Source organism: Hemiscyllium ocellatum, chromosome 24 (assembly GCF_020745735.1).
Source record: "Hemiscyllium ocellatum isolate sHemOce1 chromosome 24, sHemOce1.pat.X.cur, whole genome shotgun sequence".
Lineage (NCBI taxonomy): Eukaryota > Metazoa > Chordata > Chondrichthyes > Orectolobiformes > Hemiscylliidae > Hemiscyllium > Hemiscyllium ocellatum.
Genome location: NC_083424.1, coordinates 15,003,335 through 15,029,449, shown reverse-complemented (window position 1 = coordinate 15,029,449; position 26,115 = coordinate 15,003,335). Strand labels below are relative to the sequence as shown.

Genomic DNA, 26,115 nt, shown 5'->3' with positions numbered 1-26,115 from the left:
TGCTGCCTAGACCAGGAAGTGTGCAGAGTAGTGAACTGAGCTTGTGACCTTACTGTTCTATGTCATTAAGGAGCCGATGCTTTGCTCTAGGCCAAACTTGGGTTTTTCCGTTTAGCTGTCAGTACAAAACGAGCTAACAGCACATTAAGCTGAGCTGCAATTCCCTGTAATCATATTATCAGAGTAATTATTCATAGCTGCCTCTGCAACTTTGCCTTAATGTGATTAGCAAATTTGATAGAGGGGATGGTGTAGAATCTAGCCAATGTGACACTTACAAGTAATGTGAGGGCAAATATTGTGTCAGCTTTCGTAAAGGGTCAGACTAAATGTTAAAAATACGTTATGTTAGCAACTCTAGCATGAGGAGGTCTCCTTGCTCCATTTATCTTCACACTACAGAAGCAATCACAGCTGTTTCAAATGTGGGGCTTTCCACAGGGGGTGAGGTGAAGTTGGGGGTTGCAGAGAGGTAGGTGGGTGGCACGGTGGCACAGTGGTTAGCACTGCTGCCTCACAGCACCAGAGACCCGGGCTCAATTCCCACCTCAGGCGACTGACTGTGTGGAGTTTGCACATTTTCCCCGTGTCTGCGTGGGTTTCCTCCGGGTGCTCCGGTTTCCTCCCACAGTAATAATATCTGGATTACTCCCGGTGCTACGAGGTAGTGAGGAAGGAATAGGAGGATAGAGCAGATGAATGCATGGCTGAGGAGCTGGTGTATGGGAGAAGGATTTACATTTTTGGATCATTGGAATCTCTTTTGGGGTAGAAGTGACCTGTACAAGAAGGACGGATTGCACCTAAATTGGAAGGGGACTAATATACTGGCAGGGAGATTTGCTAGAGCTGCTTGGGAGGATTTAAACTAGTGGGGGGGGGGGGGGATAGGCAGGGACAAGATAGGATTAATAAATTAAACTGCATTTATTTCAATGCAAGGGGCCTACCAGGGAAGGCACATGAACTCAGGGCATGGTTAGGAACATGGGACTGGGATATTAGAGTTAATTAGCAATTAGAGAAACATGGCTCAGGGATGGCAGGACCGGCAGCTTAATTTCCAGGATACAAATGCTCCAAGAAGGATAGAAAGGGAGGCAAGAGAGGGGCGGGGGATGCATTTTTGATAAGGGATAGCATTACATCCAGGGGAGTTATTTGGGTGGAACTGAGAAATAAGAAAGATTTGATAACCTTATTGGGATTGTATTATAGACCTCCTATTGTCAGAAGGAAATTGAGACACAAACTTATAAGGAGGTCTCAGCTATTTATAAGAAAAATACAGTGGTTTCCAAACATAGACTGGCACTGCCATAGTGTTAAGTGTTTAGATGGAGAGGAATTTCTTAAGTGTGTACAAGACAATTTTCTGATTCAGTATATGGATGTACCTACTAGAGAAGGTGCAAGACGTGACTTACTCTTCAGAAATAAGGCAAGGCAGATGACTGAGGTGTAGGTGGGGGAGCACTTTGGGGCCAGTGACCATAATTCTATTAGATTTAAAATAATGATGGAAAAGGATAGGCCAGATCTAAAAGTTGAAGTTCTAAAATGGAGAAAGGCCAATTTTGACGATATTAGGTAAGAAGTTTCAAAAGCTGATTGGGGGCAGATGTTCGCAGGTAAAGGGACGGCTGGAAAATGGGAAGCCTTCAGAAATGAGATAACGAGAATCCAGAGAAAGTATATTCCTGTCAGGGTGAAAGGAAAGGTTGATAGGTATAGGGAATGCTGGATGACTAAAGAAATTGAGGGTTTGGTTAAGAAAAAGAAGGAAGCATGTGTCAGGTATAGACAGGATAGATCGAGTGAATCCTTAGAAGAGTATAAAGGAAGTATAAGTATACTTAAGAGGGAAATCAGGAGGGCAAAATGGGGACATGAGATAGCTTTGGCAAATAGGATTAAGGAAAATCCAAAGAGTTTTTACAAATATATTAAGGACAAAAGAGTAACTAGGGAGAAAATATGGCCCCTCAAACATCAGCAAGGCGGCCTATGTGTGGAGCCGCAGAAAATGGGGGAGATACTAAGTGAGTATCTTGCATCAGTACTTACTGTGGAAATGGATATGGAAGATATAGACTGTAGGGAAATAGATGGTGACATCTTGCAAAATGTTCAGATTACAGAGGAGAAAGTGCTGGATGTTTTGAAATGCACAAAAGTGGATAAATCCCCAGGACCTGTTCAAGTGTACCCTAGAACTCTGTGGGAAGCTAGACAGGTGATTGCTGGGCCTTTTGCTGAGATACTTGTATCATTGATAGTCACAGGTGAGGTGCTGGAAGACTGGAGGTTGGCTAACATGGTGCCACTGTTTAAGAAGGGTGGTAAGGACAAGCCAGGGAACTATAGACCAGTGAGCCTGACATCAGTGGTGGGCAAGTTGTAGGAGGGAATCCTGAGGGACAGGATGTACATGTATTTGGAAAGGCAAGGACTGATTAGGGATAGTCAACGTGGTTTTGTGAATGGGATATAATGTCTCACAAACTTGATTGAGCTTTTTGAGGAAGTAACAAAGAGGATTGATGAGGGCAGTATGGTAGATGTCATCTATATGGACCTCAGTAAGGCATTCGACAAGGTTCCCCATGGGAGACTGATTAGCAAGGTTAAATCTCACGGAATACAGGGAGAACTAGCCATTTGGACACAAAACTGGCTCAAAGGTAGAAGACAGAGGGTTGTGGTGGGAGGGTTGATTTTTAGACTGGAGGTCTGTGACCACTGGAGTGCCACAAGGATCGATGCTGGGTCCTCTACTTTTTGTCATTTACATATATGATTTGGATGTGAGCATAAGAGGTACAGTTAGTAAGTTTGCAGATGACACCAAAATTGGAGGTGTAGTGGACAGCAAAGAGGGTTACCTCAGATTACAACAGGATCTTGTCCAGATGGGCCAATGGGCTGAGAAATGGCAGATGGAGTTTAATTCAGATAAATGTGAGGTGCTGCATTTTGGGAAAGCAAATTTTAGCACGACTTATATACTTAATTGTAAGGTCCTAGGGAGTGTTACTGAACAAAGAGACCTTGGAGTGTAGGTTCATAGCTCCTTGAAAGTGGAGTCGCAGGTAGATAGGATAGTGAAGAAGGCGTTTGGTATGCTTTCCTTTATTGGTCAGAGTATTGAGTACAGGAGTTGGGAGGTCATGTTGCGGCTGTACAGGACATTGGTTAGGCCACTATTGGAATATTGCATGCAATTCTGGTCTCCTTCCTATGAGAAAGAGGCTGTGAAACTTGAAAGGGTTCAGAAACGATTTACAAGGATGTTGCCAGGGTTGGAGAATTTGAACTATAGGGAGAGGCTGAACAGGCTGGGGCTGTTTTCCCTCGAGCGTCGGAAGCTGAGGGGTGATCTTATCGAGGTGTACAAAATTATAATTACAAAATTATAGGCAAAGTCTTTTCCCTGGTATCGGGGAGTCCAGAACTAGAGGGCATCGGTTTAGGGTGAGAGGGGAAAGATATAAAAGAGACCTAAGGGGCAACTTTTTCACATGGAGGGTGTTACGGGTATGGAATGAGCTGCCAGAGGAAGTGGTGGAGACTGGTACAATTGCAACATTTAAGAGGTATTTGGATGGGTATGTGAATAGGAAGGGTTTGGAGGGATATGGGTTGGGTGCTGGCAGGTGGGATTAGATTGGGTTGGGATATCTGGTCGGCATGGACGGGTTGGACTGAAGGGTCTGTTTCCATGCTGTACATCTCTATGACTCTATGACTCTAATCTCTTGCAGCCTCCTTACCCGTACACTACAACAGTTGACTACTTTCGAATGGCTGGGGAAATTATCACTGTCGTTACTGCCATCTTCTTCTTTTTCACAAATGTAAGTAGAGGAAAATAGCGTTGAATTCAGTAGAGTTGAAAGGACAAATCAGACTTAATCTTCAAGGACCATGAACCATATATTTTCAAACAATATTGTCATTATGGTTTTGATAGGAAGGCTTTAGTGAATCTAATTGTCCACTGTTTGGTGTAGTGGTGGACATTGTGTTTCAGAGTGTCAGTGCATGTCCTGTAGGCCATAGGGAAAATCAACATGGCTGCCCATCTCACATTTGAGACATTGCACATTGTGGAGAGTGCTGAGTGAATGCCAATGTTCTCCCAGTGGGTATGTAGGGAAAACTAGATGCCAGCTTATCCATGTGCCCACCAGTGAATGTCTTCGGGGTGGCAGTGAGAAACACCTTTGGATGGTGTGTAATGTAGAAGGGAAGAAGGGGAAGAGATGAGGAAAACAATGGCAAGTAGAGAGCATGTTGTCCTACTAACAACCACAAAAAAATCTACATATTGTTGAATATAAAAAGAAAAAGCTCAACATCTGATAGTACAGCGGCTGATGCACCTAACCTGTGATAATCACCATACCATTGTTATTTTGTTCCTCAGTCTTGCCTCCTTCCTTTGAGTTGAACTGGGCAAACACTGGGCCAGGGATGACCAGGCTGAATGCACCATCCACTTGCTTGTATTTTACAGCCAGGGTTTTTGAGGAAGAACCTAGGACTGAGGCTGCCTCTTCCTATTGCAGGAAAGGTGATGGCTGATACCATAGCTGAGATGATCTAACTCTGTAAAGACCCATGTGTCACCTGGGATCTTGTTTCTTGGGTCATTGAGTTTTGGCAGCTGCTCCGCGAATTCAGGAATTTCCCTGCAGCCGGGAAAATAGAGCCACTTCCTGGCAGTGCACGGAGCTGAAATTCTTTTACAGTTTTGAAAATATACAATCATAAATATAACAACTTTTCTACAGTATCTTCATGACTTGATTCTAAATATATAATGCTAAACATTATAAAGTAAAGATGGAGAAATTGGGCCATATGATATTACTCACAATATATGTTTAAGAATATTTTGTTTGTTTTAATATAAAATGTGTTCATTTATTTGTTTTGAAACACAGAACCAGTGGTGTGCAAAAACTATTGCATCAATGAGGCATTTCAAAGTTTCAAAAAATAGATAAGGATTTAATTCATCCAGGATCCTCCCTTCCTGAACTTTGCTGACTTGTCCAGCTCATGTTAACAACCTCCCAAGAGACTGAAAATTACCCACGCACATGGTGCACATGCACTCACAGACAGAGGACAGCATTACTAAGGTGGAAAGGGACCCTCCATAATGGATTTAAAATGTTTTTAATCTACTGCTACTATTGGTGTTTTGTGTATAGTTGTTGGTGCTGCAGGGTTAAAGTGATGTGAATGCATTGAAGACATTACAGAAGTGATTTACAAGAATGTTACGTGGTTACGTGGATAGATTGAAGACAGTTCTCCTTCGAGGAAATTTCAAAATTATGAGCAGGTTGGGTAGAGTAGTTAGGAAGAAACTGTTCCCACTCAAAAGGATTGAGAGCTGCATGGCATAGATTTAAATTGATTTCCAAAAGGAATAAATGGGAAAATTATTTTTCACTCATTGTGCAGTTAGGGTTTAGAATGTACTGCCTGGAAGTGTAGTGGATACAGGTTCAATGAAGGCACTTGAGAGGACACTAGACAATGATTAAAATTAAAATAAAGTACAACTTTATGGGCGACAAAGCAGAAACTTGGCCATAGGCAATGTTGTTCATTTGAAGAGCCAGTGCAGATGTAATGGGCTGAATGGCTCCCATCTGCACTGTTAACATATAGATGATTCTACATGAAAATAAGTAAAATCTTTCTTCCATTCCACAGGTGAAGGACTTATTCCTGAAGAAATGTCCAGGAGTGAATTCCATGTTTATTGATGGATCTTTCCAGCTGCTTTAGTGAGACTTTCCTTAATTCCTTAAAAGTTAACACACTGTTCAGGTTATAAAGTGCTCACTTTGCTAAAAAAAAAGCCTATTACTTGTGTTTAAGTATCATTCACAGCCACTTGCATTTCCAATGAGGTTGATGTTTCTTATGGTCGTGACTCACATACGCAGTTGACACTGCTTTTCTCCAGGTTAGGCCTGTACAGTAGTTTATTTGTGATGTAATACAAGAGCCTAAAATTCAACTTTTAGAAGCAATTGTGTGATGTTTACAGTGCAACTGGCCCTCCATATTAATTCCTATTTATTCAAACTATTGGAAATACCAGTAGAATGTTGTGATATTTCAGATCTGCCGACAAGTAAACAATCTTGGCTGGATCATAGTAAAATCAACTTCTTTGTGACAGAAGGAAAACTTATGAATGATTGATCCTGTACAGAGGCATCAATGTTCTGCATCTAACTCTTTGAGTGAACAAATCTCAAATTCTTAATGTAGAGCCATTAGGAACATATTATTCTGGACTGCTCTTCTTAAGGGTGATTCTTGGAAAGGTAGTGCAGGACGCCTTCTAGCATGGGGTTTGCAATGTAAGAGTAAAGAGAGCTTGGTGCAATTATATAGGGCTTTGGTGAGACCACAGCAAGTGACCTGTGTATAATTTTCACTAAGGAAGGATATACTTGCCTTGGACTTGGCGGCCTGAAGGTTCACTAGATTGATTCCTGCAATGAGGATTTTCCAAGAGTGCTTGAGAGGGTAGATGATGAAAGGCTAGTTCCCCTGGCTGGAATATCTGGAAGTAGGGGTAAAAATCTCAGGTTAATGGGTCAGCCATCTATGACTTAGATAAGGAGAAATTTTGTCACTTGGAGGTCAGGATTGGGGGATGTTGGGGGGTGGTTTATGAATCTTTGGAATTCTCTACTGCAGAGAGATATGGATGCTCAGTCACAGAGGATATTCAAGATTGAAATGATAGCTTCTTGGATGCACAGGGAATGAAGGAATACAGCAGCAAAGTGGAGTTGAGATGGAGGATCAGTCAAGATCTTACTCAGTGACTGAGCAGTTTCAAAGGGCTGAATGGCCTAGTCCAGTAATTTCTTATGGCCTTGTGCTCTTAGGTACTGGGAAGACAAGAAATGAGCATCAGATTGCAAATTGGAATGATGTTGGGTACTTGCAGTATGGGTGGTTTACAAATGTGGAAATCAAGGCACATGTATGTAACAGCTTTTAAATGAAATTCCTGGGCCTGTGAGTCAATATAGGATAGGATACAGGCCCAGGTTTTTCACAATCTCCTTGAATTGAGGAGGAATCTGGACCCTGATAAGGTGGAGTTTAATTCAAATAAATGCGAAGTGCTGCATTTTGGGAAAGCTAATCTGAGTAGGACTTATACACTTAATGGTAAGGTCCAGGGGAGTGTTGCTGAACAAAGAGACCTTGTAGTGCAGGTTCAAAGTTCCTTGAAAGTAGTGTCACAGGTATATAGAATAGTGAAGAAGGCGTTTGGTATGCTTTCCTTCATTGGTTAGAGTATTGAGTACAGGCGTTGGGAGGTCATGTTGCAGCTGTACAGGACATTGGTTAGGCCACTATTGGAATATTGCGTGCAATTTTGATCTCCTTCCTATCGGAAGGATGTTGTGAAACTTGAAAGGGTTCAGAAAAGATTTACAAGGATGCTGCCAAGGTTGGAGAATTTGAGCTATAAGGAGAGGCTAAACAGGCTGGGGCTGTTTTCCTTGGAGCGCCGGAGGCTGAAGGGTGACCTTATAGAGGTCTACAAAATTATGAGGGGAATGGATAGGGTAAATAGGCAAAGTGTTTTCCCTGGTGTCGGGGAGTCCAGAACTAGAAGGCATAGGTTTATGGTGAGAGGGGAACGATATAAGAGAGACCTATGGGGCAACTTTTTCACACAGGGGGTGGTACGTGTGTGGAATGGACTGCCAGAGGAAGTGGTGAAGGCTGGTACAATTGCAACATTTAATAGGCATTTGGATGGGTATATGAATGGGAAGGGTTTGGAGGGATATGGGCCAGTTGCTGGCAGATGGGACTAGATTGGGTTGGGATATCTGGTTGGCATGGACGGGTTGGACCGAAGGGTCTGTTTCCATGCTGTACATCTCTATGACTCCATGACTCAATGTCATTTACCTAACGAAAGGTTTTGGGGGCATCCAGCAGTGAGTTACACAAATTTGGAGCACACTGGCTTCTTCAGGCCTCAGGAGATGATGGGTGAGAATGGTTGGTGGATTTGGGTGGTAAGAAATACTCTGGTGGAGGGAGGGGGAACCAATGTTTGTGGAACAGCTGGCATTCAAGTGTTGCCTTAGAGCTCCCCCTGCTGGTCTCTGGGTATCAGCTGGCTGCAGCCTCCAGCATTGAAAGAACATGGATTACCTTTTACTCGAATCATCCTGGCAGCCCAGAAAACAGCCAGTGAGGGCTCACAGTTAAGTGAATACTTGAGTAGTTTGTTGTCTCTGCTCACAGCAAATTACATAAAGAAAATAGTCTTAAGGTGGACAATGCTAGGCAATAACATAATTATTCAGATGCAGAATTTGGATGGATATAGTATTGCAAGGGGGCCCAAACTTTGGTTGAGCAATATTGATGGGCAACATGGCATCTTGGGAGACTCAAATATTCCATGCATTTTATCTTACATTTCTGGTACTAACAGGTCATCAGTTTAATATTAAACTTGAAATTCATCCATAAGACCACAAGATGCAAGAGCAGAAGGAGGCTGTTCAGCATTGAGTCTGCTTTGCCATTCAGTGAGACCACAACTGATCCTAAAAATCCTCACCTCCACTTTCCTGCTTTGTCACCGTTACCCTTAATTCACTTGCTGATTAAAAATATCCGAGCCTTGAATATACTTAACAACACAGCTTTGATAACCCACAGATTCACAACCTTCTGAGAAAACATTTCTCCTCATCGCTGTCTTAAATGTGCAAACTCTTATTCTGAGATTGTCCTCTGGTCTAGTCTCTCCCACAAGGGGAAACAACTTTTCCACATCTACCCTGTCAAGTCCCCTGAGAATCTTACATTTCAAAAGGTCATCTCTCATTCTTCACTCCTAAATAGGGCTACAAATTCTAAACAACAATCGTCATAATATTAACTTACAAAATTCAAATAAGATGTGACAACGTTAGAATTGGAGCTCAGGTTGAAAGGTAAGGTCTCTGATGGGTTGAGGGGTCACGTGTTTGCTGAAGCACCTTCCTGCAGTGTTGGAATACATATTGAGAGAAACATTGTATTACTATCTAGAAATGGGAGTGTTGCTGAGATCCCTGCTCTCAGTTCACACATCAAAGAGGCAGTGCTTCAGAGAGTGTGGGCTAATAATCAATCTGTCTGCTTATCCTTCTGTTGACCAAGTCCCTGTGGTGCTCCTGTGTTGCAGTTTTATTTATTCCATCCTGGTGTTGGTGTCGGCGGGACTGTACTTGGCTGGTGAGGAGTCCTATCTTGCTGTAATGGTGTTTGCTCTGGTCTTAGGCTGGATAAACACACTGTACTTCACCAGAGGCCTGAAGCTAACAGGGACCTACAGCATTATGATACAGAAGGTATGTGTAATGATTGAACAAACTTTGGAATGTGCACGTTTTCACAGAAAAGACCAGGAGAGTTGACAAGCTAATCCTGTATGGCGCTGTACAAAGATATCCAATTTGATCTTGAACATACTTTGCGAAAGAACTAATTCGCTCGCTTATGCGTAGCCTTCTAGTTATTACTTTTTTATCTTGTCAAAAGCCTTGGGAGGTTCCATGGCATTATTTTGCAGCCTCCTTTTGTTGTTCAATGAGAACAAGCCCAATTTCCTTGGAGTGAGTTCAGAACATGGATGACGAGATTAAAATTTGAGTCAGCTAGTTCAGGGATGACTTCAGGAAGGAGAGTGGAGATTTGGAACCCTGTCCTTGCAAGAGAACTGCTGTTGCTGCTGAGTGTCAGTTTGGACACTATCAACACTGAGATTGATAGTTCTTTTGTTAGGCAAAGAGTATAAATGGTTAGGAAGAAAAAGCATTTGTTTTAGCATTTCCTCATACACCTTTCTTCCTCGTGGCGAGATATTGGAAAGGTTCCTTTGTTTGATATCAGCCTGTTAGACTACATAACAACTCCTAGTGTGGGACTTGAACGTGGAGATTCAGGTCCAAAACCCAGGAAACCACTGTCACAAGACCACCTAACAGTAACTTGAGTTAAGACATGAAACTGATATGATCTAATTAAATAGCAGAACAGGCTGAAGAGGCTGAATAGTCATGTCCAGTTCCGACGCTCCTTACGTTTTCCCCATACTGTAGATTTACCTGAAATCAATATTCATTCTCACCTCTCAAAGGCAATGATCTTGCAGAAAATATTGTTGCCTATCCCTAATTGATTTGAGTGGCTTGTTTGGCTATTTCAGAGGGCAGCTAAGATCCAACTACAAGACATGAAAACGCCTTTAAACACTCTTATCTGGTATGACCATTGACTTGCATGTTATTCTGGAGGACTGATTTATGACATAGTCATGCCAACAGCAAAGGTTCAAATCCTGTCGTGGCTGAGATTACCAGGAAGGTAATTAAGAAGCAATTTATGAAAATTATAAAATGACCATTTAAGCACACATTCAGCATGAACTGTCACAGCCTCTGGTAAAACTAAGCAGAATAGACATTTCATATTCAGGGTGTAATGATGCTACTCCTTTAAGAAGGTGATGTTGTCCTTGGCTTTTTTATTTTAGAAAGGTAGTAAAAGACACAGACTCCAGAAACTCTAAGTTTGAAGGGTTTTAAGGCCAGTTTGATTATAGCAAACAGATACTGCCTTAGGAAAAGGGATTTCAAGCTTTTAAAGAAAACACTTGTATAATGAAAGCAGGGTAGCCAGTTCTCCCAGTTCAACTTTTCTCTGGTTTGATTTGGTCTTAGCAGTCTGGCTATTCACTGAAAGCAGTCAGGCAGTTTTTATGGCTGCTGATCTAAGAAACAGCAACATGGAAGAAAGTGTTCCCTACTGCCACCTCTCTCTCCTGTAAGACCCTGTGTTTGATTTTACCTTTTGTGCCTAGGGGTGTTTATGGGAATTGTTGCAAATATTTGGAAAAGCATCATTAAATTGGTATAGTCTGTTGGGTTTTTGGATAGGTTAAGTTGTTCTGTATTCGGTTCTCTTGTTTGTTTCCTTCGGTAATCTTGCAAATAAATTGTTTTGTTTGAAACTAGATAAGTGATTTTACCAGCTACATCTCTCCGAGAATATCCACTTTACACCTACTTAAAACAACTAGCCAAGTTAGGATCGGGGCTACTTCCTTGAAATGTTTTGTGGGGGTCTGGTTCATAACAAGGAGCTGATAAACCTTTAGCGGCTTCAGGATTCTGTATGATGATTTCCTGGGCACTGAGCCGGAGTAAATTCTGGATGTTATTTTGGGCTGGGACCGTTATGACCAGAGCCCACTCACGGTTAAAAGTTTGGATTTATAGTCTCTTTTAATGAACATTGAGGAACTGGAGTGGTGCCCAGGAGGTCCAGACACATTATGGGGAGTGGCCTCAGTTACAATGTCATTTAATGTGTCATCTTTCAGTGTCACCAGCTATGTTGCCAACCCTCCAGGATTATCCAGGAGTTCATGGGAACTAAAGATTAATCACCAGACATTGTTTTATCAATTGAAGAGAAAAACTGATTGGGGCATAAAAGTGGAATTTTAAGCAGGAATGTGAGCAGGCCAATTATGAGGAACGAGATTGTCCTCCAGGAATGTGACTGGACACAGTTGGCAATAGTAGCTGGTACATTAGACATGAAGTCAAATTTGACCTTCTGTGCGTGATGATGGGGGCCTGTGTCAGGTGTACTTCAACACAGCAATCATCCACTGGTACATTAACCCTTTGGCTTTGTGAAGGAAGAGCTGGTAGGAAATTACGAGTCTGTAGAAGGGATGGATAAAGAGATTGATTTGCTTATATTCTTGGTTTTTCTGGCACAGAATCAACTTGTCTCCATGAAACCTGAGCACATCAAAGTCACTTTCAGAAGAAACTATCAAAGTTTTTCAAAGTCTCAATCTTGGCTTTGAAATATGCTTGTTTGAGCAAACCACTTGTTTTAGCTTTATCGGATTTTGTAGCTATGCTGACCCCTGTAGTATGCTCCAGAAACTGCAGTCACGTTTACAGAATATCACACAGGAGACCCGTTCAGCTGCTTTCCTTTATAACTTCATTCTTTCGATCCCGTTGAACATTTAAATTACCTGACAAAAGTGTCCTTTCTTTTAGATCCTGGTTAAAGACCTTTTCCGGTTCCTTCTGGTTTACGTGTTGTTCATGATTGGCTTCACATCAGGTTTGTAATGTTTTAAATGCAATCATCTTGAGGTGAATACTGGCAAAGGTGTAACTTTTGGGGGCTTGTTATAAAGAGTGGAAAAGGGCTATAAAATGATGAAACATGTAAGGTTGAGGGGTATGGTAGCACATGGCTTTTATGCTCATGAATCCTCACATGTTAAGCTCCTTCTGAGTGATGGTTATGGAGGAGTTCAGATTGGATTGCTTTTGGGATGGTTACCCTGGGATTAACTTCCACACCAGAATCTAGATACACTGACAGAAGCAGGATACCTATCCAGCCTTTTTGTTTTAATATGCATAATGGAACAGGATGTGTAAAGAAAGAAAACAAATCTTTCTTCAGAAAACATGTTATTAAATGATTAGATTCCCTACAGTATGGAAATCTGTTCTAAAATAAATTTATGGAACCACATGAGTTTTTTACTTCTCTGCTTTTAAATGTATGTGTTACAAATGTTAATAGTGATGTCTGTCACTTCCATTCCAGCCCTGGTCTCACTGTTGATGACTTGTCCCAGTGATGATATTACACTTCAAACTTGTGACATAACATCTGACTCACCCAACTGTACAAGTTCGACATATCCCATCTGTAGAGACAACTTGTCATTCAGCAAGTTCCTGCTGGAGCTTTTCCGACTCACCATTGGCATGGGTGACCTTGATGTTATCAACAATGCCAAGTACCCCATAGTGTTTGTCATCCTTCTGGTGTCCTACATTATCCTAACCTTTGTGCTCCTGCTGAACATGTTAATTGCTTTGATGGGTGAAACTGTGGGTCAGGTCTCTAAGAAGAGCAAGCAAATCTGGAGACTGCAGGTAAGATTGACCAGTGTAGAGATTGTAAGCATAGTTATATCTTTTTCTTTGAATATTTCACAGTCATAAATGGAAGTTTCAACACTCTCTGTTAGCATTTACTCTCCATGCAAGTAAATAGGTCTAATTGGTTTTACCCACCCACCCTGTATCCAAAGCCATTCACCTGTTCTCTCTCCCATTCAATTCCCTAATTTGATCTTGAAATTTGATATAGTTCCCACCTTCACCACAGAGGCTGGTGTGAATTCTGTGTGAAGGATTTTCTGCCTTCTAAACCTGTTCTAAATTGAGTGCATTCAGTCTTATGCTTGTGGTCCCATATACTAGATCCCTTGAATACTGAAAGGTCCAAATACATTTCTGTCAGGCTTATAACATCCTTTAAAAGCTTTGCGGTTTGTCAAAAACAACCATCTTTTTGAAATCTGTGATCTCTGCTTCTAGCTACTTCCTGTCTAAGCTCCAGACAGCATGGTACAACTGATCATGCCATTGAGGTTGAATTAAACAATCAGGCAATGTTCCTGGCCCGAGATGGGTCACAAGGATTGCGAGAGGACAGTTCCTGCTGTGGGAGAATCTAGAATTAGAGATTGCTGTTTCAAGATCGGGGGGGTCATCATTTGTGACAGAGATAAGGAAAACACTTTTTTCTATTGTAGGATCATCTGTCTTTGGAGCGTTTCCTGAAAAAGATTCCTTAAAATATTTAAGATAAGAGTAGACAGACTTTTTATAGTGACAGGACGTCAGGTTGTCGGGGGAGAGGGGAGGTGGGAATGTGGAATAATCAGATCAGCCATGATCGCAGATTAGCTTTGAGGGGCCAAATGGCCTATTCCTGCTTTTAACTTGTGCGTTTGCATGTGACACATGCTCACTTTCTCCCTGTCAGTCTGCAAAGTTTTCCTTCAGTGAAGAGACAGTGAGAAAACAAAATATGAATGGTCCAGATGCAAGAGAGGGGGAGCAAGAGAAAGAAGGAGACAGAGTCATGAGAAAGTGTTGAGAGTGTGATGCTGGAAAAGCACAGCAGGTCAGGCGGCATCCAAGAAGCAGGAGAATCAATGTTTTGGGCATAAGCCCTTCATCAGTGAGTTTATTACTGATGAAGGGCTTATGCCTGAAATGTGGACTCTTCTGCTCCTCGGATGCTGCCTGACCTGGTGTCCTTTTCCAGCACCACACTCTCAACTCTGATCTCTAGCGTCTGTAGAGCTCACTTTCTCATCATGAATGAAATGTGAATGGAAGAGGAAGTAGTGCAAGAGTTTGAGCTCTGTGAGATCCAGTTGGCCACTCAACATTTCTAATTACATGGGTCCAGTCTCCTGCTGTGAGAGACTGGGGACACATGATGCAGATTGTGTAAAAGTGATAATTAATATTGACAATAAATATTGGATATTATTTCAGTGGGCTACAACAATCCTGGATATCGAGAGATCATTCCCAGTGTTTCTAAGGAAAGCGTTTCGTTCTGGTGAGATGGTTACTGTGGGAATCAATTCTGATGGTACTCCTGACAGGAGATGGTGCTTTCGGTAAGAAAGTGATGACTCATTTATTTTTAACTTACATTTAATAGTTGTGTATGCACAGGACAGTCTCAGTGACTGGTAAAGAGGTACCATGGCTGATTTATTGCATGGCCTGGTTCCAGTCGCCTGAAAGAAAGGCCATAAATTTGAAACCTAAGGGAATGGTAAAAGACCCTTCCAACCATCCACTGACAACCCAGCTCAACATCCCAAAAAGGAGTCACGCTATCCAAACAGGACGTAGTGTCAGCAAAATAAATATCAGAAACAACTGAATCGCAAGATGAAGCTTTGAGTTGAGATCCTTCATCTAAACAGTTTCCACCTTGAATATTAAACCTTCTATTTCCCTGACTTCCATTGTGGATATTTAATGGAACTGTTCAGACATGTTACTATATACCTCTGGAACAGGTGGGAATTGAACCCAGGCTTCCTAACGCAGAATTAGGGACACTACCACTACACCTCAAGAACCCTAATTGACAGCTGTTGTAAATCTCATCAATGTCGAGCTCACTGATTTTATTTGTATATTGATTCAAAGGGAGCTAAAAAAAAGGCCTAGAATTGGGATGGGACTTTAAGTTGATTTTTAGTAATGCTTCTTTATAAACCTCTTGTAGAGTAATAATACAATGTATATTATCAGAGGATCATCAGTCTTTGGAGTACTTCCTGAAAAAGATTCCTTAAAAAATATTTGAGATAGGAGTAGGCAGACTTTTTATATTAATAGAATGTCAGTTATCAGGGGAGGGAGAGGAAACGGGAATGTGGAATCAGACTGGGAACTGTGCAATCTTACACAACGTTCATACAGTGCAACATTCCACCCTACCATCATTATGTATAAAATGACATCTTCTTCTACACGCTATGTGTACCACAGATACAATTCTTTGGTTATTTTTGCACAGGGACTATTTTAGCTGCTGTTGGGGGTTAGTGGTGAGTGAGGAGGTGTAGGCAGGTGTTGCATGGAGAGTGAGCATTGAGGTAGGTGAATGTGGTATTTCAGGCTTCCAGCCAAAGGCATTGTTCACCATTTGACCACTGCCAGGATTGGTGGCCAAAGGGCAATCTGACCCCAAGTGGTGAGTAGCCAATTAAAACTATTTAATAGCCAATTGAGAGAGATCGATGGAAAATTCCAGTCAGCCTGCAGCTTCAACTACATCTGCTCCCTGGAGGCAACTTTTGGTTGTTTTTAATTTGCAAAATATACAGAGAGAGCTCCTGACCTGGAGTGGGAATCTGCAGCTCATTTCATTTTGGAGGGATCCTGCCTGTTGTCAATTGGATGGCAAACCCACTCTATGATCACTAATTAATTATCTCCCATTAGCCAAAACCACTGCGGCTTGACTGCTTTCCACAAAGTTTCAACCCCCCTTTGGCCCCAGTGTGAAATTCCAACCCAAAAGGTTAAATCCTGTCCCTTGGGTTTCTGCACATTCTGACATTGGGCAGCCACAAAACTCGGGGCGTGAAGTGTTAGCCACTGGCCAACTGGTCAAGGCTTGTACACAAACTGGCTTCACATTAGGAGATCATTTTGTTGCTATGATAATTTTATATGATCATATTTCTTTCTCCCATTTCACAATACTGCCTACACTCAACAGTAACAGTGACATTGCTGCTTCTGTGTATATTCCAGAGTGGATGAGGTCAACTGGTCTCATTGGAACCAAAATGTTGGAATTATTAATGAAGATCCGGGTAGGAGTGACACCTACCAATATGACGCTGGTTTTACTCACACCATTGGGCGGCTACGGCGAGGTGAGCTACAATTATACTTGTTTTTACAAAAAAGCCATTGATATATCAAAATGCAGTGAAACGTGTAAATTAAAGGCAATGTAAGTGCTGGTAACAGCTGTCCTAGATCTGGAAAAGCCTTGGTAGAATTGGGAGTTATTTTTCCAGCATCCATAGTGCCCAGGACAGAGCAGTACAAGCGTTCAATCCTGGAGATAGGCTGGTTTCTCTACCCATGTGCATGCTGGGTAGAGAACAAAACTTGTTGCCTTGCAATCACCATAAACCTCATGAGAATTTAGGGGCATGAAGGAAGCAGGTTGCTTGGGAAGGTATCCTGAATCAGTGAAATCTCCCAGGTACAGCAGCATTGCAGCAAGCTGTCTCCCGTGGTTAACTTGAAAAAGGTTTGGTGTATTGAAAGCTGTCCCAGTTCATTAATTGTGGATGTCCATGGTTTCAGAATGGCTCTTGTGTATGCACCACACAAGTCGTTTGGGTCTGTGAATGTGTCAGTTTTTGTAAGGCGTGTTCATTTTCGTACAGGTTTCATTACATTCTATCCAATCAATAAACTCAAGCCAAAGGTGTAATGTCCTGGGGACAGACAAAAGAATAAAGGAAAACTAGTTTATAGAAAACATGTGAAAACCTCAAACTTACTATTAAGTAATGTTCTGTTCATAAATTAATTGAGCATGGTAACAAAGGCCTGGATTTTCTGTTCAAGGTCAAGCTGTCCAGCATGAAGCATAGCACTGGATCATGTAAATCTTAAAGAGGCCAAAAGCTTGTGCACAACAAGAATTATTTGCATTTATATAATTCCTTTAACATCTCAAGCTCTCAACAAGGACACTCCATTGTACACATTTTTTTTTAAGAAGTTCCGATGTTTGTTGGCCACTAAAGAGCCTGTCAGCTTCCACCTGGTGTTGTCCAGCCCCTGACTCTAGAATAGTTGGCCTGGACAAGGACACCATACATGCGCTACAAATTCAGACTAAAACTTCTCGATCTGAAGGGGAAGTCCCAAATCTGGTACCTTTCACTGATTCTTCCAGGCTGTAAGTTGTTTATTGACACATTTCTGATGTACCTCAGATGAAAAATAACCTCCTGGAATCTGAGATACTTTTTAATGATGAATTAAAACTGGGAAAATTTGGGCTTCTGTTGCTTTTGTTTTTTAGACATAACTAATTCCAAAGGTCAGCATTTGTGAAGCATTATCTTTTTGAAGTGTGTACAGTGATAGTCTGTCAGGGAGCAAGCTAGGGGTTGGCTGACTTTGTCAATTAACTACCACCTACATCTCTATTTATGCAGACCGCTGGTCAACTGTGGTTCCACGTGTTGTGGAGTTGAATAAAAGTTCTCGTCCTGATGATTATGTGGTGAGAATGGAGCACCTTGCGTTGGAAAGGAAATATGGAGATGGAAATTGGCAGCAACATAGCCACCGGAAGAAAGATGAAACACACATTTAATTATTTATGTTATTTGATAGATGCTGGAATTGAACTGACAAAGCCAGAACCAATTCAAAATCAGGTTGAGGTTCTTGCAAGGGAATGTTTATGATTGAAAGTTAGTGCCACATGACACACGCTGTCCCTTGTAGGGATCTGTACACAGTATATTCCAGTTCAAGATGCTCAACACTAGAATGTTCGTGCCAGTTAAGAACAGACTATCTTGGAAATATTTACTTCCCTCACTCAGCTGTTGTGAAGTCATTTTCCACTCTGCTGTTCTGCAGTAATGTCTTCCTGGGAGCAGGGACTGACTGCACCAAGTTTATTGACTGTCTCCTCACTCCATCTCCATTGTTGTTTTTCATCAAATAATATAATGCCACAGGTGGTTGGATCTATGGGGTTGAATTTCTGTGAGTGTTTCTGATTTCATAGAAGCATGAGGCAGATTCTGCTCACAGTAGACATTTCACTGTATGGTCTCTGCATTATGGGATAAACACATTGGTGTATGTTTTTATAATGCTCAGTACAGGACTGGATATCCATGCAGAAGAATTATTTATGCTCCATCATTTCTCCTCCAGCCACTGGACTGGATATTCATAAAAGTAAGGTGGAGAGAGCAAGAGGACTTTATTAATGTTTGCATTTACTATGCTATTGTCCAGTTCCTTGTAACTGAGTTGGGTGTGCACCAACTCTTTCACTCAGGAGTGCCTACAATTTCCATTTCCACTGGGAAATACTGAAGACACTGCTCTCATGTGAATACTCTTTTTGTATACAGCTAAATTGAAGTGAGCTTTTCTAAACCCTCCAATCAGCCTCTGTTACTAGGCAGAGTGGGATCAGCAGAAGCACAAATTGCTACTTGTCTGGCAGTGTAACTAACCCAAAACCAGCCAACACGTGATTGGCACGAATCCATTCTCAACAAAGACAACTCAGATAGAAAAAAATCCTCAGGAAAGTAATAAGATATTGTGACATGCTACACAGGAGAATATCATCCCCCATGTATACATTTGTACATAATATAAAAGGGATAATGATAGCTAAATAACACCATGCTTGGCTCTTATGGCTTGCTGATATGATCCATAGCTTTGCAATTGTAGATTTTTTGCACTATCAAATACACATATATTCTGCCTCTGTTGAGGAGAATCCTGTTGACCTTGATTATTCATTTTTTTAAAAAGTAGGTATTGGACTATCTGACTCTGAGGGTGCTATTCAGCTTTAGCTGTTCGAGCAGATCATTTGTCTATGAATCTGTCTGATTTTCATAACCCATGGTCTTAGAGCATCTTCTTAATTAGATAAATAATTCCACTAATTTATCACCTAAATTGCCACCTCTGCCTTGGGCATAAATGGGGTTACATTGGGCATTAAATTGGCTTGTAACTCATCACTCTATTTGCAATAGCACTAAAGGCACCATGCTCTCAATTTAGGATTGTAAAAGAGGTGGTTGGATTTCTTGCCTGGTTCAATAGGAGACCACCTGTAATATGGAAATCAAGATCTTATCATCATCCAGTTGTGAGGGGGAGTGGTAGACATGGTGGATTTGTCTTTGCTGACATTAACTGACTTAGCCTTAAAGGAACCACAGGGGCTGCCTGAATAGACTTTTAACACTTTTTTGTGAAGTCAGAAAACGTGTTAACTCCTCCAGTGCCTGTGTTTACAGCCTGCTCATTCCCTACTGTGTACCTCAAGATAAAACTAGCCTCTAATCACAGTCACTAAACTAGACTAGTGCTGCTTCTAAAGGAAGGCTGCAGTCTTTAAGGTGGACCTTAAATGTGATGTTAAAAGTACTTTTCTATGTTGACATTATGAAACAAGGGCAACACAAATTTGCAAGTATGTATAGTTTTTTTTAAGTTGATTGATAGGAATTTAATCTATAATATTAGGCAAGTGATATTTGAATTGTATACCACTTACAGTGCAGAAACAGGCCATTCAACACATCAGGTCCACACCCGGGTGTATTGCTATGGGCATTCTATCCTTTATCATTTCATTCCATCAACATGTCCTCCTCTTGTCTCTTGTCTCTGTGATAATCAACATGACTGTGGATGCCTGGAGTATTTGGGGTCATATTTGGCCAGGTTACTCATGCTGGCTTTCTGGCAGATTCATAATGCAGAGTTGAACAGAATCTGTGAGGAGTGTGTGGTATTTCTTATTCCCCAGCTATCACCAGATGACGTGTTTTGGTGAGTGACAATCCCATCACTGATACAATCACCATAATACACAGCCTGATCACAGTTCCAAATCTCCTTATCTCCTCATCCATGCATTCTCTGTGTGAAGCACATCTGAGATCAGCAAGTGAACAGAGGAGACAGGAACAGACAATAACCCATCTGATTGTTCCTTTTTCCTTGTGGGAGGTGATGGCCTAGTGGTATTAGCGTTGAACTGTTAACCCAAAGACCCGGATGATGTTCTGGGGATCTGGGTTCAAATTCCACCACTGCAGAATTTGAATTCAACAAAAACAAATTCTGGAATTAGGGGTCAAATGATGATCAAGAATCAATTGTCAGAAAAACCCAGCTGGTTCACGAACATCTTTGAGAGAAGGAAATGGCCATCCTTACTGATTTGGTCTACATGTAATTCCAGACCCACAGCAATGTGGTTGACTCTTAACTGCCCTTTGGGCAATAAATGCTACCTAGCTAGCAATGTCCACAGCCCTTGAATGAATAAAGAAAAAACAAAGTTCTGATGACAGTGGGGCAGGTATTTATGGTGGGTGTGTAACATTGGCCAAGTGCCTAATCAACCTCTGAGTTCACCCCTTAACACAGAGTGTGCACATGTTGGAATCAGCAGCTCAGCCTCCCCATTGGCACAAGCAGATGGGTAGGACTGGCCAGGCATTTTATTTATGAAACATCAGGAGGTAAAGGGGAACAATGTTTTCAGGGAGTGCCTTTTGCGCAAAAAGAGCACACCCTCCCCAGAAGATTGAACCTCTGTCTACCATCCCACCTGTCTACGCCGGAAGACCCAACCCCTGATTCCCTCCTCAAGCTTTCCAACTCTTTCACAACCCAGCACCTCAGACTTTGGGACCCATACTTCATCCTTTCTGGGTGTACCTACAGAACCAATGACCACCACTGGGAGCAGGCACTGCAGGAGCTACTGGCCATGAGCTTTCGAGGGCTGGAGCTCCTTCCCAGTGAATGGTGCCAGCTGGCAGTGGGCTTCTTTCAGATCTATCTGCTTGCCACTGACACCTCAAGACCAATATCTACTTCATTAGATTCCTGTTCCAATAGATTATAGCTGAAACTACATTGGGCAAGACAAGGAAATAAAGGGGTAGTGATCATCACTTATTTGATATTTACATTACTATTTAATGAGGTGTGTCAAGTGTTGGATAAACATCACCTCAGGGAGATGATGGACAAGTGGTATATTACTAGACTATTAATCCAGAAAGTCAGCAAATGTCCTGGGGACACAAGTTCATATTCTGCTTTGGTAGGTTGTGAAATTTGAATTCCATAAATATCTGGAATTATGAATCTAATGATGACATTGTCAGGAAAAACCCATCTGGTTCACTAATGTCCTTTAAGGAAGGAAACTTCCATCCTTACCTGACCCCAGACCCACAGCAACGTGGTTGATACTTAACCATCCGTATAAGTCCTGAGGGCAGTTAACAAATAGGTAACTAATAGGGATAGGAATAACTGCTGGCCTGGCCAGTGACACAGGAATGAAGAAAAGAATATTCATTAAAAATTTAGCCCTTGTTCAGGAAAGGAATGTTCATTTTTAGCCTTCCTATGTTGCACAACACTGTCAGCCAACTGCTTGCAGAAGACCCGCTCACTCAAACCTCCACTCACATCAATAAAACAAACTAGTGTTCTGCATGGTGCAGGAGAAGGATGAATACTAGTTGTAGAAAATTACTTGATACATTTATCCTGAAGCAGCAGTTTAGATCTGTGAGTGATTGGAAATCACCCAATGAGCCCATGCTGGACATACCTTGTCATACCACGTTGTTAGAACACATCATAAAGCAATCCATCATTAGTAGTTGATACTGTTTTGGTACAATTGGTCCCCTTACTAAGGAAAGATATTATTTAATTGGAGGCAGTTCAGAGAAGGTTCACTGGGATAATCCTTAGTATGGAGGGATTATTTTATGAGCAAAGTCTGAATAGGTTGTGTCTCTACTCCCTGGAGTTTAGAGGAATGAGAGTTGACCTTATTGAAACATCTAGGATTCTTAAGGGGCTCCATATTAGGAAAGGTGAAACAGAGGTTCACTAAAATATTACCAGAGTGTAAAGATTACTATCCCAAGAGAGGCTTGAGCATTTGTGGCTTTTGAAAGGCTGATCTAGTTAGGTAACCATAATTCATAAGGTCTAAAAGCTATTAGTGATTGTTTCCACTTGTCAATGAAATGGTAACCAGAAACAGAAATTTAGATAATTGCAGAAAATAGTTAAAGGAGATGCTAGAAAGGAAGTCTTCACATGGAGGGTGATCAGAATGTGGACTTGTCCATTTCCAACCATTGGTGAAGCTGAGTTCTCCACAACTTCTACTTTAAAAAAGAATTAGAGTATTGCTTCAGTGAAAGAGCATTATTAAATATTTTATAGAGCAAACAGGAAATTGGACCAAGTGACTCACTTGGAGAACACTGATGTTGAAAGTGGTCACTTTCTGAATGGTTTCATTCCACAGCCAAAAAGTATGTGGTGGCTTTAAACTTAAAAGTTGCCATAGTTCTACTGGACCAAAGGGTTGTTCTCTCATTAGAGAGAGGAACTTCTTATAAAAAATTACAACAATAAGAATGAAAAAAATCTTCCTAGTCAATTCCAGATTAAAAAATGTAAAAAACTTTCATCCAACATTCCCTGCTTGTTGATCAGTTTATATTTTTTGTACACTTTGTTATTTTATCTATCAATTGATTTTAAGTGTTAACATTGTGTTATGTAGATATGCAAGCCAATAATATAAAGTATTTCAAGATACATTGCACTGCAATGTAGGTGAATGAGGCAAAATGTAAGATTTATCTATATATATATATGTATATCTACAAAAGTGCTTGTCTTATTGATTACAACCAAAAGTGCTATATTTGATGGGAAATTGCAGCTTTTGACCAAGTTTACTGCACAAAAGACATTATATTGTAACTACGGTATTTGTACTGTTTAAAAAACACATTTCAGCTCCTTGTGATTGCCCATTTATTATTACCCAGTGCTCACAAAGCTAGACAGACAACTCACCTTCTTTATTCCTGATGAAAGGCTTTTGCCCAAAACGTCGATTTTACTGCTCCTCGGATGCTGCCTGAACTGCTGTGCTCTTCCAGCACCACTAATCCAGAACCCCCTTCTTTAATCCCATGCCTTTGCTAAGTCAGCTGAGCTGCTATAAGTGATTTCAGTGGTGGTGGGGAAGGAGCCGACAATGGAATTGGAGGGAAATGGGGACGTTAGTGATACATGGTGACCTTGATTCTTATCAAATTACCCTCACTGTAAAACATTTGTGGTTGGATGCTAGTGCCACGTATGTTCAGACTCAGCCCTGGCTGAGTCCAGTTGGTGAACTGCTGGCATTCTCTAGGTTCACATGAGCAATTGCTGTGACCAGCAGATGAATATTGGAAAAGTGGGTTAGTGGCATTTGAGTGGCTGGGGGTAAGCACAGCATAGTCACTATTTATCTACTTGTGTTGTCTTGAAACCAACCTGTCAGTTGACTTTTAGTATTTTAAATTGTGCAATATGTTTGTAGGATCAGCCTATTCTACATCTAATTACATTTAAAAGTTGGCAGGGAAATTCATAGCTCGTTTACTGAAAACTGCTTTTCTGTTTATGCAGAATTGATAAATCTTCAAGACTAACTGCAAAATAAGTGGCCATATTAGTTTGATCGGTATAAAATAAATAGATCAACAGGGTCTTTTTCAAGGAGCACTTGCTGATTTATGTGGAGAAGTTTTGTTTAAAAGTATCGAGGTGAAAGATGGAAATTAGTACCTGAAAGTAGATGTCATCGGTATGGTTTAGTTTAGCTGCATCCTTTTCCCGGTTCACTTGATGTTCTGTTCAACTAAATGATAATTAAGAGAAGGCAGGAGAACAGATTTTTCCTTTAAAGATGAAATTGGTCAAAAACTGAAATCTCCCTTTAAGTCAACGTTGGACATGTGTTTCCAGATTTACAATGAGATGTGCCAAATGACCAGTGTCCATTTTTGTAACGTTGCTGACATCCAAAACCCTCTTTGTAAATTCAGAGAATTGCTGCTCACTCTGTGAAACTGAGCACATTTTTTCTACCCTGCAGTTTAATGGGAGTTCTAATAAAATATCTTTTAATTATTTAACCCTTGCTTCTGTGCATTACAATAGAAACAAATCATGCATGAATTATGATTAAATATTTGATGAACAGGATGAAATGACTAAAATAGCTCCTTCCAACAAAAGCAAAATACTACAGATGCTGGAAATTTGAAGAAATCATAATGGGTGTGAAACATGAACAGTTTCTCATTTTCACACTGTTTTTAATCTAAATGTTCCTTGCCCAGCAATCTTGGTTGGAATCTTAGACACAGATAGAGCCTGAGACTTCTCACTTCTTGCAGGCTGCAGGGCTTTCTCAGTGTTGCTGAGGAGCAACTTTGAGGTCTCCACATCTGGGCTTTCCTTAATACGAAGTTCAGACTCCTCTTCAAAATTATGTGCTAGCTGGACAGCGTAGATAGAGTGAAGCTGTTTCTTGGTTGTAAAATACATTTTCTAAACACCTACTGACAACTGTATACTGAGTGACTTGCAAATGAGGACAGATTGAAGAAATTGGGAACTGTTTTCCTTGGATTGAGGAAAGCTGAGAGAAAATTTAATAGAGGGTTTCAATCATGAGTGGACTGGATAAAATAGATGGAGTGAAGCTGGTTCTCATTGTAAAAGGAACAAGCAAAAGGATATTGATTTAAAGAGATGTGCAAACGTTGTGAGGAATATCTTTTACACTCTGCAAGTATTTGGGTATGGAATACTCTTATCTGAAAATGTGGTGGAGGTAGGTTTAATTGAAGCGTTCAAGTGGGCATTGGATTTTTTTGGATAATAATGGTGCACAGGTATATGGAGGAAGGGTAGGAGATTGGCACTAGGTAATAGAGCCCTACTAAACAATAGAGCCAGTGCAGGCATGATGGGCTAAAAGGCCGCATTCTGCATATTAATTATTCTGTAGAGTTCACTTTAGCTGCTGATCAGAACTGGAATCAGTGTCAGTGCAACAAGGAGTGGATGCAGGAGGGCCAGGAATATCTTCCCAAGGATAAAGATTTACTTGAGGGAGGAAGAAAAAACTGCAGGTATTTGCAAATTTCAGGGCAAATCTGAATCATAGATTAATCTGGCATGGAAAATGCTAATATCCCTAGATAGACATTGGGGATTATTTAAAATCTCTCTTTTGAGTGTCGTCTACTGCTGTAGAATATAGAATGTTTCATTATTTGCTTGTAGGAAGTGGGCATCACTAGCTAGGCCAGCATTTGTTATTCATCTTTAATTGCTCTGGAGATGGTGAGACTGACCTGCCTTTGTGAACTATGACAGATCTGAGAACAGGATTTGCTGGAGAAGCCAAGTGGGTCCGTTAATGCTTCAAGTCCAATATGATTTATTCAGAACTACAGATGCAAGAACACCTGCTGTGCTGTTGGAAGGATTTCTAACCCAATGACAGGGGAGGAACACAATCTGGTTCAGTCAAAGTGATGTGTGGCTTGGAGGTGATGCTGTTGCCATGCATCTGAGGCACTGCCTTCTTGGTGAAAGAAGTTAGGGAAACGGTGGGTAGTAGAAATATCACTGGGGATAGTCATTCAGAGTCCAGATAATGTTCTGAAGAAGGATCACTAGACCCAAAACATTAACGCTGATTTCTCTCCACGATTGCTGCCAGATCTGCTAAGTTTTTCCAGCAATTTCTATTTTTGTTTCTGATTTCTAGCATCTGCAGTTCTTTCAGGTTTTTGTTTAATGTTCTGGAGACACAGGTTCAAATCCCACAAAAACCGAGACAGAAATTCAACGAATAAAAAAACCTCCAACAACGTATATAAAGTTCACTCACTTTAAGCAGAATGTAAGGTACCAACATTTTAATGTTGGAGTGCACTTTAATTAGAGAGTGTTTATTCTTTCC

At 41.1% G+C, this 26,115-nt stretch overlaps 1 protein-coding gene across 1 annotated transcript in view; it reads left to right on the top strand.

Annotated features, from left to right (window-relative positions):
• trpv4 (transient receptor potential cation channel, subfamily V, member 4) overlaps nucleotides 1-22,772 on the top strand; it is a 110,613-nt gene extending 87,841 nt beyond the window's left edge. The window contains exons 9-16 of the mRNA XM_060843492.1: nucleotides 3,765-3,857; nucleotides 5,734-5,807; nucleotides 9,251-9,416; nucleotides 12,150-12,216; nucleotides 12,715-13,049; nucleotides 14,469-14,596; nucleotides 16,257-16,381; nucleotides 17,690-22,772. Coding sequence (XP_060699475.1) covers nucleotides 3,765-3,857; nucleotides 5,734-5,807; nucleotides 9,251-9,416; nucleotides 12,150-12,216; nucleotides 12,715-13,049; nucleotides 14,469-14,596; nucleotides 16,257-16,381; nucleotides 17,690-17,850 — 1,149 coding nt within the window. The 3' untranslated portion in view covers nucleotides 17,851-22,772. The remainder of the gene's footprint in view (nucleotides 1-3,764; nucleotides 3,858-5,733; nucleotides 5,808-9,250; nucleotides 9,417-12,149; nucleotides 12,217-12,714; nucleotides 13,050-14,468; nucleotides 14,597-16,256; nucleotides 16,382-17,689) is intronic.
• The last annotated feature ends 3,343 nt before the right edge of the window (nucleotides 22,773-26,115 follow it).